The sequence below is a fragment of the Bufo gargarizans genome, chromosome 4 (genome assembly GCF_014858855.1).
Source record: "Bufo gargarizans isolate SCDJY-AF-19 chromosome 4, ASM1485885v1, whole genome shotgun sequence".
Taxonomy (NCBI): Eukaryota; Metazoa; Chordata; class Amphibia; order Anura; family Bufonidae; genus Bufo; species Bufo gargarizans.
The window spans coordinates 406036682-406049861 of NC_058083.1; the positions used below are offsets into that span (position 1 = coordinate 406036682).

General features: G+C 43.5%; 1 protein-coding gene across 3 annotated transcripts in view; it reads right to left on the bottom strand.

Annotated features, from left to right (window-relative positions):
• The window catches only part of SHPRH (SNF2 histone linker PHD RING helicase), a 139748-nt gene that overhangs the window by 7666 nt on the left and 118902 nt on the right, over positions 1 to 13180 (bottom strand). For all 3 annotated transcript variants that reach the window (XM_044292552.1, XM_044292551.1, XM_044292553.1), the window contains 6 exons: positions 12988 to 13089; positions 12158 to 12229; positions 10434 to 10622; positions 8174 to 8266; positions 6060 to 6146; positions 4423 to 4601 (listed from right to left, as the gene is read on the bottom strand). In XM_044292552.1, coding sequence (XP_044148487.1) covers positions 4423 to 4601; positions 6060 to 6146; positions 8174 to 8266; positions 10434 to 10622; positions 12158 to 12229; positions 12988 to 13089 — 722 coding nt within the window. The remainder of the gene's footprint in view (positions 1 to 4422; positions 4602 to 6059; positions 6147 to 8173; positions 8267 to 10433; positions 10623 to 12157; positions 12230 to 12987; positions 13090 to 13180) is intronic.

Consider the following 13180-nt stretch of genomic DNA (forward strand, 5'->3'; position numbering starts at 1 on the left):
GCCTAAATTGCAAGTATATGGCGCAGCCAGTATTTTTGCTATGGTTAAGTGTATGTCCTTGAACGTTAAGGGCCTGAACTCCAATGTAAAACGGAGACTGGCCTTAGCGGAATGTCGTGCTCAAAGAGCGGATATAGTCTTCCTCCAGGAGACACACTTTGATAGCACCGGAACGTTTAAGTTTGCTAGGGGTATGTTCCCAAAGGCCTACTCGGCTTCCAGTGGGCAAAAGAAAGCAGGGGTAGCGATCCTTTTATCTGCTAATTGTCCACTCCAAGTGACCAATCAGATCTCGGATCCTCTAGGGCGGTTCGTTATCTTGCAGGCCACTATGTATGGCACTCCTATAGTATTATGTAACCTATACGCTCCAAATACCAAGCAGATACCTTTTATTGCTAAGGTATTTACTAAACTATCCCAGTTACTACCGGCGGCACTCATTGTGGGCGGTGACTTTAATGTCTCTTTCTCCGAGGTGCATGATAGGCAGACCTTGTCAGGGAAGCCCCCCTCTAAAGAGCAGGCTAGGCTATCTCGTCTTTTTAGACGTTTGGTGAGACGATTTGGGCTATTCGACCTTTGGAGAGTAAACTATCCTACAGCTAGAATGTATACATTCTACTCACACCCTCACAGTATGCATACTCGTATTGATTATTTCTTAGGTAATGTCCCAATTATGCGTTTAATGGTTGACGCTGATATAGGCTCTATCTCATGGTCAGACCATGCCCCAATTTTTTTAAAGTTAAATTCGGACCACCCAATCACTAAGATCTGTCACTGGCGGTTGAATGAAAGCCTGCTTTCTAACCCAGTGTCCAAACAGGAGCTACGAGAGGGTCTGTCAGAATATTTCTGTATCAATCAGCAATCAGTCTCCAATGTGTCCACCTTATGGGAGGCGCACAAAGCTGTCTTCAGGGGTAGCTGTATAGCCATTGGATCTAAATTAAAAAGGGACAGGAACTTGCAATATTGTAGTATTAAAAAGGACTTGGAAAACCTAGAGGGTCAGCTGGGATCCCGTGGTTCTCGCCATCTTTTGAGACGTATAGTTCTGTTGAGAGCCAAGCTGAGAGATCTGGCGTTAGTAAAGACAGACAAATTGCTCTTGTACTCCAGACAGAGATATTATGCCTGGGGGAATAAGTCGCACACACTTCTGGCGAAACAACTACGGGATTCCACTTTTGTGAACGTCCCAACGGCCATGAGACAGGCTGATGGCTCTGTTACATATGACCCCAATAAAATAATGGTACTGTTCCAAGAATATTATGAAAAGTTGTATTCTCTTCCTCTACAGGGAACAAGGGATCCTGTACTGCAGCGGGATCAGTTCTCTACTTTTCTTGAAAAATGCAGGCTACCCAAACTATCCGGTGACCTAGCAGCTACCCTTAATACTCAAATTACGGGCGAGGAAATAACAGAAGTAATTAATAAGTTGCCAAACCGTAAGTCCCCCGGACCAGATGGTCTATCGTATCTATACTATAAGACGTATATAGATATTCTGCTCCCGCATATGGTTAAAGTCTTTAACTCCTTCTTGGAGGGTTCCTCTATACCTGACACGATGCTGCAATCTTTTATTACTCTTATACCTAAGCCAAACAAGGATCATATGGATTGTGCGAACTATCGTCCTATTGCCCTCCTTAATTCAGATCTAAAAATATTTACAAAGCTACTGGCGAATAGGCTTGTTAGTCTGCTCCCGAGCTTGATACATAAAGATCAGGTTGGCTTTGTATTGCATCGCCAAGGAGGGGATAACACAAGGAGGACTATAGATCTGATAGAAGTCCTTAATAAGAGGAAACAGCAAGCATTGGTTTTAGGCCTAGATGCAGAAAAGGCCTTTGATCGCCTGAGTTGGCCGTTCATGTTCTCTACGCTGCAGTGTTTTGGTATAGGGGGGCCCTTCCTGAATGCTGTACGAGCCCTCTACACCTGTCCTTCGGCTTACGTAAAAATGACGCATGCTCAGTCAAAGCGGATACCTATCCACAACGGCACGAGGCAGGGGTGCCCGCTATCGCCATTACTCTTTGTACTATGCATAGAACCGCTGGCAGCGCTAATTAGAGCCCATCCGGACATTCAAGGGGTAGATGTGAATAGAGTAGATTTTAAGTTATCACTCTTTGCGGATGACATTCTTCTAACGCTAACAAATTTACATATATCACTGCCAAATCTATTTCGGGTTATAGAGGATTATGGTAAGCTGTCTGGATATAAGACAAATAGATCAAAAACAGAAGCATTGCCTATTAATATCCCCCCAGACGTTTTGAGCGATTTACAAAGCAACTTTCAGTTTAAATGGAACGATATCGCCCTTAATTATTTGGGAGTGAAACTTACAAAAACATATGGTACCCTATATACCCATAATTTTGTCCCACTCTTCCAGAAACTTAATAGACTTATGGCTAAATGGATGCCCTTACCTATTTCTTTGTTGGGGCGTATCGCAGCGGTCAAAATGACTATATTACCCAAGCTATTATATGTGATGGAGAATATCCCAGTCTTGATACCTAAAAAGGAGTTAAGAGCGTTACAGTCTTCCATCCTTCGATTTGTCTGGAATGGGAAGAGACATAGAATTGCATGTAGCACCCTAACTGCTCTTAAAACGCAAGGGGGCTTGGGGCTTCCCGATATAGTGAAATATTACTGGGCGACGCATTTGCGTCGGATCCCGGCGTGATCCTCTCTTCAGGCATTTTCTAGATGGATGGAGATTGAAAAGCTTTGGCTAGCCCCTATACATCCTAATGCTCTCCTGTGGACCCCTATGCCAAGTGATTGCTCTGTTCAGTTATTGGGCCCTATGTCACATACATATTCCATTTGGAAATGTTGTAAAAGCAAGTTCCCATTGGTTTCTGACAGACCCTCTCTGACTTCATTCCTTTTTAATCCTGGGTTCAAGATAGGGATGCAGGGTATGCTCTTTAAACCATGGTTCTCTAACAAGCTATTTAGATTTGCTGACATAGTAGACTATAGAACTCTAGAGATTTTATCTTTTGATTCGCTTAAGGAGAAATATAACCTTCCGGAGTCCTCTAGATGGCAGCACTTACAAATAAAACATTTCCTTAGATCTATGTTCCGAGATACAAAAGTTTCCATTCCGACACAGTTTGAAAAATTATGCAAACTCTCGACCTCTACTAGGGGTCTTATATCGGATATCTATGTTCTCCTCTCATCCCCAGAGCCGCCTCAGGTCCTACGACATGCGTATATGTCCAAATGGGAGAGATATCTTGAGAGAGACATCTCGCCAAGTGAGTGGCAACTTATCTGGAGGAGAGCTGCAATGTCGTCCACCTGTGTGTCTTACAGAGAGAATTCCTACAAGATATTAATGTTTTGGTATCATACCCCCCAGATGCTTAGACATTTGAACCCTATGGTTTCTGGTAATTGTTGGAGGTGTGATTCAGGACAGGGATCTTTATTTCACATTTTTTGGGATTGCTCATTCATCTTTCCATTGTGGAAGGAAGTCCAGAGCCTTTTATTGCAGCTTCTTAATGTTAGGTTTTCACTGGACCCCTATATGTTTTTACTGAACATGCCTCCAATGGTCCTAAAGAAACCGGTGCTCCATTTGGCACTTCATGTATTGTCAGCGGCAAAACGCCTTATTGCCCAGTTTTGGAAGAGACAGGACATACCTACTAAATTAGATCTGATTGCTAGTGTTGCGGAAATTAGAAGAATGGAGTATCTGACAGCAATTATTAATAACTCAGTAGATAAGTTTAATAAGGTATGGCAACCTTGGGACTCGTTCTTTGATAAGAGCGACTAATATTCTCTTCCCCCTCTTGGTGTGTTTATCCTTTTGTGTCTTGTCCCGTCTACTCTCCCTTTTCGTCTCTATAAGTGTGTACTATCATTTTGTAGAGTGAGATTCACCTATACGGCTTCGGGGGCCTATTATGGCTTGTTATGATTGGATATGTGAAGCTGCATTTGTATTCTCACTTCGGTTATCTCATCCATTTAAAATTCTAGATAGTTAATTGTTCACATGAGAAATTGTGAAAATGCACTTTTACTATTGTACTTTTTCTCTAATAAAAAGACAATTATACAAAAAAAAAGAGAGGGAACAGGCTAAGTGCTTCTCTGCCCTCGTCCTAGAGATTGGTGGGGTCTCGGCTCCTTGACCTCCACCGATCAAAATGTATCAAAAGTTTTTTGAAAGTACAGTGACACAATTATATTTTTTTAAGTGGCAGATTCTCTTTAATATGTATTTCCACTGTGGTTTCATTTAGAGAACCAACTTGATTTGCAAGACATGAAACAAGGTCTATTGTTATAATCAGAAGGAACTGCAAACTATACATACTGAATGTGTTGAATAAAAGCCCTAATACTTACTTTTTTTGGCCAATTCTGTGCACACGACCTATTGCCTGAAGTTCATGTGCTGGGTTTAAAATAGGCTCCACCAACAACACATGTGTAGCCTCAATAATGTTCAGCCCATTGGACCCCGTGTGTAATGGAAGAAGTAAAATGTTGATCTTAGGATCATATTTAAATGCTGAAAGATTTTCCTGGTCAGGAAGAAACACAAATCCATTTAATAAAGTAATGGGTAGAATGTGACGTATTACTCGAAAGTTACTCAACCAGTTGTCATGAGGTTGTGCTAACAATGGAGCAGTAAAACGCTCCACCACGTTGTGTGCTATTCTTCACTCTCTGATGGAATATGTGCAGAGGCTTCACCAATTTCTATATCAACTGTACCTGATGATTCATGTCTTACATGTTAATCCATCAATATGACAGAAGCGCTGCATGCAGCAACCTCAAACGCCCTAAGGCCTCTTTCACACGACTGAGTTTTCCGCACGGGTGCGTTGAGTGATGTGCATTTCAATGGGGCTGTGTACATGAGCTGTTTTTTTCACGCATCAGTTCTGCTTTGCGTGAAAAATGCAGCATGTTCTATATTCTGCATTTTTCATGCAGCCCTGGCCCCATAGAAGTGAATGGGGCTTCAGTGAAAAATGCATTGCATCCGCAAGCAAGTGCGGATGCAGTGTATTTTTCACTGATGGTTGCTAAGAGATGTTGTTTGTAAACGCACGTGAAAAACGCATCAAAATGCATTGCACCCGCGCGGAAAAACCTGAACAACTGAACACAATCCTAGACAAAACTGACTGAACTTGATTGCAAAATGGTGCGAGTTTCATTACGCTCGTGTGAAAGAGGCCTAAGTGTAAAAATGTTGAAAACTCAAGAGCAGTAGACAGAAATATTATTTAAATGCTACAATTTAACCTTGGTACTTTGGTTGTGGAGAACATTTCAAGAACTTCTAATGCAATATAAACTAATATTGCATGTACAAATAAACTAAAAGGGGTTGTCAGGCTATTTTTCTTTGCTGCTACATATGTATCAAATAAACAAAAAGGAAAAAGCCCATTCGCAACTATGGCTATGTTCAGTTTGTTTGGATAGGCCCAGAAATCTCACAATAAATGGCCCCATTCATCCTCTCCTTAATACAGTGCAGTCATCCTGTCCCCTTCCCAGAAAAGCACCCCCAAAGCATGATGTTACCACCCCCATACTTCATGGTAGGGATGGTGTTCTTGGGATGCAACTCATCCTTCTTTTTCCTCCAAACACGATGAGTGAAGTTTAGACCAAAAAGTTCTACTTTGGTCTCATCTGACCACATGACTTTCTCCCATGCCAGATGGTCATTGGCAAACTTCAGACGGGCCTGGACATGTGATGACTTGAGCAGGGGAACCTTCCGTGCAATGCATGATTTGAAACCATGACGTGTTCTACCGACAGTGGCCTTTGAAACTGTGGTCCCAGCTCTCTTCATGTCATTGACCAGCTCCTCCCTTGTAGTTCTGGGCTATCATTACATTCAGCTGAACTATCCTGATAAAGCTAGTTCAGCTTCTTCTCCCTATAACCTTTATTCCTTTCCCTAAGCCCTTGGGTTTACATCTCACCGCAAAGCAGTATGGAATTTTCAGTACCTGAAACTTCTGTATCCCGTTGATCTGTGAGAACACCATGCCATTGTCTTGCAGTGCTTTTGCAATAATATCCAATACATCCTGCCACTGGAGTCAAATGAGAAATGTGAAGTATATTAGCGTTGCAAATATTACGGCTTTAACTAAGAAGTATTACTGAGATAACCAAAAGTGAGAAGCAGAGAAGGAAAATCAAGGGAAGCATATCATTTCTCCAGAAATGCTTCATTTTCCCAAACATGATCACATTATCCACTTGCGCTTCTAAGTCACAAAATATCCTAACAGCAGGGAACTCATGGATACGAGGACTCGAGCTTGTGCACAGTACTGAGCTGGTCAATAACGATTAAAAAAAAAAAACAATTCAAGTAAGGCCTCATGCACACATTCCATGCATTGGGGGCTGCAATTTGTGGATTCACGGGCACTGTTCATGCGGCTGCCTCTACGAATCCGGGCCCATTCAATTTTAATCGGTCCATGATCTGTCCGCACTGCAAAAAAAATTGAACATGTTCTATTTTGTGGCGGTGCGGAGGCATGGAGAGAAACACCACAGAAGAACTCCGTAGTGCTTCCATGCCTCTGTTCCTCACCGCACTTTCCGGATTGCGGACCCATTCGAGTGAATGGGTCCGCATCCGTGACGCGGTGAGAACGCGGCCGGCGCCCGCATCCTGCAGACCTGCTGTTTGCGGGCCACAATACGGCCGTGTGCATGAGGCCTAAGTGACATAGCATTTCAATCAGGGACACCCATTTAAGTTGCCCTTAGATAGCAGCCACAAAGCAATCTGCAACACAAATTGACCTACAATGTAGATTTTAAAGGGGTTGTCTGCTTTTTTCTATGGATAACCTATCCTCAGGATAGGTTATCAATACCAGAGCAGCGAGGGAACGCCCGGCCGATCAGTTGTTTGAAGACAAACAAGGGCTCGTACGAGCGCTGCCTTCTAATATGGTTACCTGCTCGACGTCACAACTGCAGAAGCGAGCAATGAAATTACAACTATGGCTTCCCCATTCACTTTAATGGGGCGGATCCCTTCTGTTCAAGTGCCTAGATTGGAGCCGTCTAATAGAAGTGAATGGGGACACCATAGTTGTAATTACATGGCTCGCCGCTGCAGCTGTAAGCACGAGCAGATAAATAGAACAGAGAAGGCAGTGCTCGTATGAGCACTGCTTTCTCTTCAAACAGCTGATCAGCAGGGGTGCCAGGAGTAGGGCCATCCTGCCAATCTGGTATTGATGACCTATTCCAAGGATAGGTCGTCCATAGAAAAAAAGTGGACGACCCCTTTAAATCTGCAGTATTTTAATTTATACTGTGGATTTCCATATGGATTTTACTGTTCACTGGGCGCAGGGGGAAAACTGCTGCATAAACTTACATACTGCAGCAGTTTTTTATATAGCAAATTATGTCCTGCAGGGGATGAACTCTAAATGTCTGATAAGTGAAGGTCACCCCTCTGTCTTGCACTGGCTCAGCTGTTCCTGCAACTCTCACAAACAGCAGCTCTGGCCACTCTATCCTCCCCCTCTTTTTCTTGGCTGCCATTGAAATTTTTTACCTATCAAATATCCTATGACTTATTCTTTAATATTTTGCTCTGTCATGTTTGTTTTCTAGGATGATAAAATCCACCACTTCCAAGGAGAAATAACTACTGCTACATGATTATACTGGCTGTAGCCCAAAACATTGACATAACTGCTGCTTGCCTCTTGCGCGGCCACTGCTCCCATTGGTCAAATAGAATTAAATGTAGGGCAGCCGTGCACCCTCCGCGACTTTGCCGGCTGCATTTACAAAATAGGTGCGCGTCCCAGAGGTGGGACCCACACCTATCAGGCAATGGGGGCATATCCTAGGGATATGTCCCCATTGTCTGAGATGGGAATACGCCTTTAACCTACTTACACTAGTGGGTAAAAGTATACCCTGTAAAGGGTCCCCCAAAAGGGTGTATATTAAGGAAGGTCCTAAGTAGTCGCAACAGGTATCACATGATCTCTATCAGCGCAGCTGACTGGTTGAAAATGAATCACGTGGCACTGTCTGTCATAGAACAGGTCCTAACTTATATTCAGTTGACACTTACTGTTGAGAAGACCAAAGATTTTGCACCTAGATCCAAAGTTTGGATTTTCATAAGAGTTCTGACAACTGCCTCAACTTTTGTGGAATGGCTCCCCTTTAAAAACAAATAGAATGAGATTTGTTAGAAGGACATATTTATGCCAAGACATCTGCAATAAAACAAACATTCTCTTTGAGAAGATCTGGGCTTCTTTGTAAAAATCATTAAAAGTTTTTTCCAGGATCTTTATAATGATGCCCCCTCCCCATCAATATCTGATCGGCAGGTGTCCGAGACTCTGCAAACCCCCTACCGATCAGTTGTTCTAAAGTAGTAGCTCTGGTGCTGGACTGACACAGCTCCATTCATGGTGTATTGGATGGAGCTACTAACTGCAGAGCTGCTCCCACTGAAGTGAATGGTCCACTACATAATGGATGGAGCTGCTCAAGATATATTTACAGCGCGAGAACTACTTTGGAACAGCTGGGGTATAGAATTTTGGACCAAAGCCAATAAAAGTTTGAGGCTACGCGATCAATATAAAAATCCTGGACAAGCCCTTTAAGCGTACACTTTAAAGGCTATTTGCCAGAGGTAGCAACCCTATTTAAACCAGGCACAACGCCTGGTAAGGGTGACCCTGCTAATTAAAGGCATGCCCTTTATTAGATCATAGGTTGCACCATTATGTAGAATCCTTCTTTTAATGTATATGCAATTGAAGGCTTAAAGAGGACCTTTCACCGCCCCGGACATTACCATATAAATAGCTGGCAGGGTAGGGCATAGTAATGGCATGTGATAGCGTAACAGCCAGGGAGAAAAAAAGGCTGTGATGCTCTCCGCTGTGATTGGGCAGCTCACAGCCATGGAGAAGGAGACAACCCTTGAGAAACACGGCCGTCTCCTCCTCCCTATACCGATGGTATGGATTTACATACCAGGCGGGAAACCAGAACGGGGGCATGGCGGGGGCAACCTTAGAAAGCTTGAACACTCACTGATGATAGGTCACCAATATGTGTAGCATGGACAACCCCTATAACTCCCACAATAACTGCCGTAGGAGGAGAGTTGGGAGGCCCCCACACATATCAGAAGTTCAGGCAGTCTTGGCGTACATTTATCTGATGTGCATGTCCAGCTCAAGAAGCATTAGGATGTCCCAGCCAATAACCATAACACCGTAACAGTATCCCAGTCATTCACATTCCTGAGTTTGGTACTTTAAAAGGACTCTCTTCCTAGAACGTTTGTTAATAAGCCAACAGAAACACTTTGCAGGTTAATCGATTTTCTCATTTTGTTAGATCACCACCAACTCAATTCTGCCGTAGTACACTTAGGCTCTGCGCTACTCCAGACTCCTACTCTCGTTGCTGTAGTGACAGCTATTGATGGCTTTCCAGGTCCTCTGCAAATGATTAAAAGCTCTACTGTATGTTAAAAATCTGGAAATCTGACAAAAATGCTGTAGCTATAGCAACCACTGCATTGCCTTCTGAAAAGAGCAGAAGCAACAGCCATAAGGGTTAATGCTGTACTACCATGATGTCCAGGACATTATAATGTCCCTGAAAACAACTATGTTCTACAAACTTCACACAAATGAACACATCATGTCGGATTTGTTTTAACAGCAATGCTTAAAGGGGTTGTCCTGTATTTTTATCTTTATTTTGGCAATAGTCCCCCCAACCAGCAGTACCTATGCAGAGATCCATATTCACCTGATTCCCTCTGCTCTGTTCCGGCTCCATTCAATGGACTACTGGTTCTAACTGTCAACTTCCGCCAGGAAGTGGTCATATTTGCTGCTGCAACCAATGACTAACCTCATTGGTGATGTGTCCCCAAGCAGCAAGTGACCCAGCGGTGGTGTACTCCTTGGGAACACATCACTGCTGAGGCCAGCGGCATACGTGACCCTGTCTATGTGAAAGGTGACGGGGTAAAACTGACACTACAGATTGGCAGTCATGCTTCTGCATGGTCATACAGCATGTTGTTTCCATGTTCTCAGTCATTGGAAAATCCACCATTGAATCCAGATGTTTAGGCTGAGCTGTCAGAGCAGAATACAGCGTGCTGCATCTCCAGAGCATAGACACTGAACCTATAGGTCACGCGCTAGGCTGTAACGTGGACTATGATATACATAGGATCTAGCTACACGTCTACAGAGGTTAGACTTATATCAAGCATATCTCTCAGTCTCCCTACCAACGAATTGACCCAAGACATATAAAGCTTGCCCCTCTTACAGAAGAACACTTACCTTTACAGGAATGTCCTTCTCTTCGCTTGCAGCCTCACTTGTGAACACATAAGAAATCTCCTTGTGGGACGTTGTCTGTCTGCAAATAGCACATTTAATAGCACTTCTTCTTGTACCAACACTATACTGCTCAATGATGATCGCTACACATTCATTGCAGAAGCAATGGCCACAGGTCAGCACTGCCCACTAGGAAAGAAAATAAATGATGATACAGTTTTGCCACACAAGTGCTGATCTCTCCATTTATTTCTATGGGAGTTGAGAAAACAGTAGAGCAAGGATCAACAACCTCCGGCACTCCAGCTGGTCTGAAACTACAACTCCCAGAATCCTGCTTTCACTTCTGTGGGAGTTACAAGAACAGCCAAGTTAAGTGTCCATGATGGGAGTTGTAGTTTCACAGCAGCTGGAGTGCTGAAGGCTGCTGATCCCTGCAGTAGTGTGGCTATAAATCCATTCACAGTGGTCATATCACCAGTTGTGGTTGTGAAGACAAGTGCGGGTCCAAGAGGTGGGACCTGCACCTATCATACAATTATAGCATATCCTGAACCTAAGATGGTACCCAAGGTGCTGCTGTTCCCCCCAATATAACCAAAGGAGGGTTGTATTCATCAATGCAAGTTTAATAAAAGGGGCATATCGCTAGGACATGGATGGTGGCGTGGTTTCCACCTCTGGGACTTACTACGTAATCTTAAGGACAAGGCCTACGAAGCGAAGGAGAGCACACCGGTCATGCATGGTAAGTTCTCCATTCACTAATAAGAGAATTCCGAAAATAACAGAGCAAGAGTAAGAGTAAGAGGTCCCATAGCTGAAATTGGAGAGCAAGCCACACAAGCGCAGCCACCTTGCCTGCCATTTCCGGCAATTCCCTAGCAGTGAATAGAGAGGTGGCTGTGCTTGGCTATTTTCAGAACTCCCACGGCAGTGAATGGAGGGTCGCCACGCATGCACGGCTGCTCTCCCTTCACTTTCAAGGCTCAATTCTCCAGCTAGAAACAGGTCCCAGAGGTCAGACCCGCATCTAGATGACATTTCTGTCACATGGTAGCGATATGCCACAACTGTTTATATGGGAAGACCCCTTTAAATGTATGTCCAGCTTTGGATCATATTTTAGTGAATCCCAGAAACAAATCTTACAAAAAAGTTGCGTTGCCCTTTAAGACCATCAGCAGAATATGTGTGCTGACGTGGTGCCTCTCCTTTTCTTTATAATCAGATTCGCCAGCTTCTCTCTCTCTCCTTCTTGATTGACAAGGCCAGGTTCCTGTGGTCCCATAGTCATCTTGCCTGACCTTGTCATTTAAGGAGGAGGTGGACCGGCTGGCAAACAGGGGAGCAAGAGTGCACAGAGTGGCCAGTGCCCACCGTCATTGCACTTAACTGCTTATTGGCAAATGGATCAAAAGTACTTTTTTTCCAGAATAAGGCAGCTGATCGCTAAGTGAAATGTTTCGGTACGTTCAACTGAGCTAGCCTTACAAGATATGGTTCTGGATTATCAGTGAATTTCCTGGTCACTGACTCCCTTTAATACACAAGCACAGGTAACCAAATGTTAGCACCAGTTCAAACGCTTGCTTATTGTGCTTTACATACTTTGATTAACCAATGGTTCCAATTCTGATGCAACACAAATTAATGAAGGTAAACAATAATCATAAGAAGAAAGAGGACTTTTACTTTAATAGTAAAACCATGCCAGAAATTACCTGCTTCCCCAGATTTCTTGCACATATTGGACAAGGCTCTGGATTTACTCCTCCGCTGGTTTGATTCTGAGACTAGAATAGGAACAAATATGTCAGGTTTTTTTTGTTCTCCCCACCAGAAGGTCATAACAAAGTGTCTTGGCTCTGCTCCACCAGAAATAAATGAGTCATCTAGAGTGACGCTGACCCTTTGTACAGTTCATTGGCGCACACTGCCAAGGATATATGCGTTTACAGCAGTAAACTTTGTTAGGCCGCACTATTTTTGGAAAACAGTATAAATCTGGGCTGCATGGAGAAACCAAGACATTCAACACTAATGCGATAAACGTAAAGGGGTAAGTACAAGTCATGCTGTATCCAGTGGGTAGGGGCTAACTGCTAGATCGTTAGGGGTCTCTGGGACCTTGATCAACTGCCAGAATGGTGGTTCAGTGTCTTCTGTTCCCCTACATGCAAGACTGTGGCCAGTAGGAGGTAAATGAAGTGGCAGTAGAGCAAACGTCCAGCTGTTTCTTTCATGGCCAAGGACAGCTGTACTCGCTGATCTTCACCAGCGCCATAGACCATGAATGGAGTGACAGTGCAGTTGGGTGAAATGGAGGGACACAGGACTCCAGTTCTGATGATCACTGGATAGGGGATACTTGTAATTACTGGAATACCCCTTTAACAAGTCACAATTATGTTCCCAAGACCATGAGCGCTCACTACTGGAGTAATGAAAATCCACATCCTGATTTACCTTAGTACTACAGATAAAGGTCACTAATGACATTGTTTTTCATACTTATATATTATTCTTGACTGAATTTGCTAGTCGTAATTACCTTTTCTAAATTTGTAAGGTAAAGAAGCTGGCCCAGTTTTTTCTGTAACTGTGACTTGGCAACGGCTTTGTCATTAAGCAGCTTCACACGATTCTGCTCAACCTGCAGAGACAAATTGATAAAACCTTTAGGCATCTAAGAGAAATGATAGACCTTCTAGTAGCTAAGATGAGTGTTACACTTCTGTACCTGC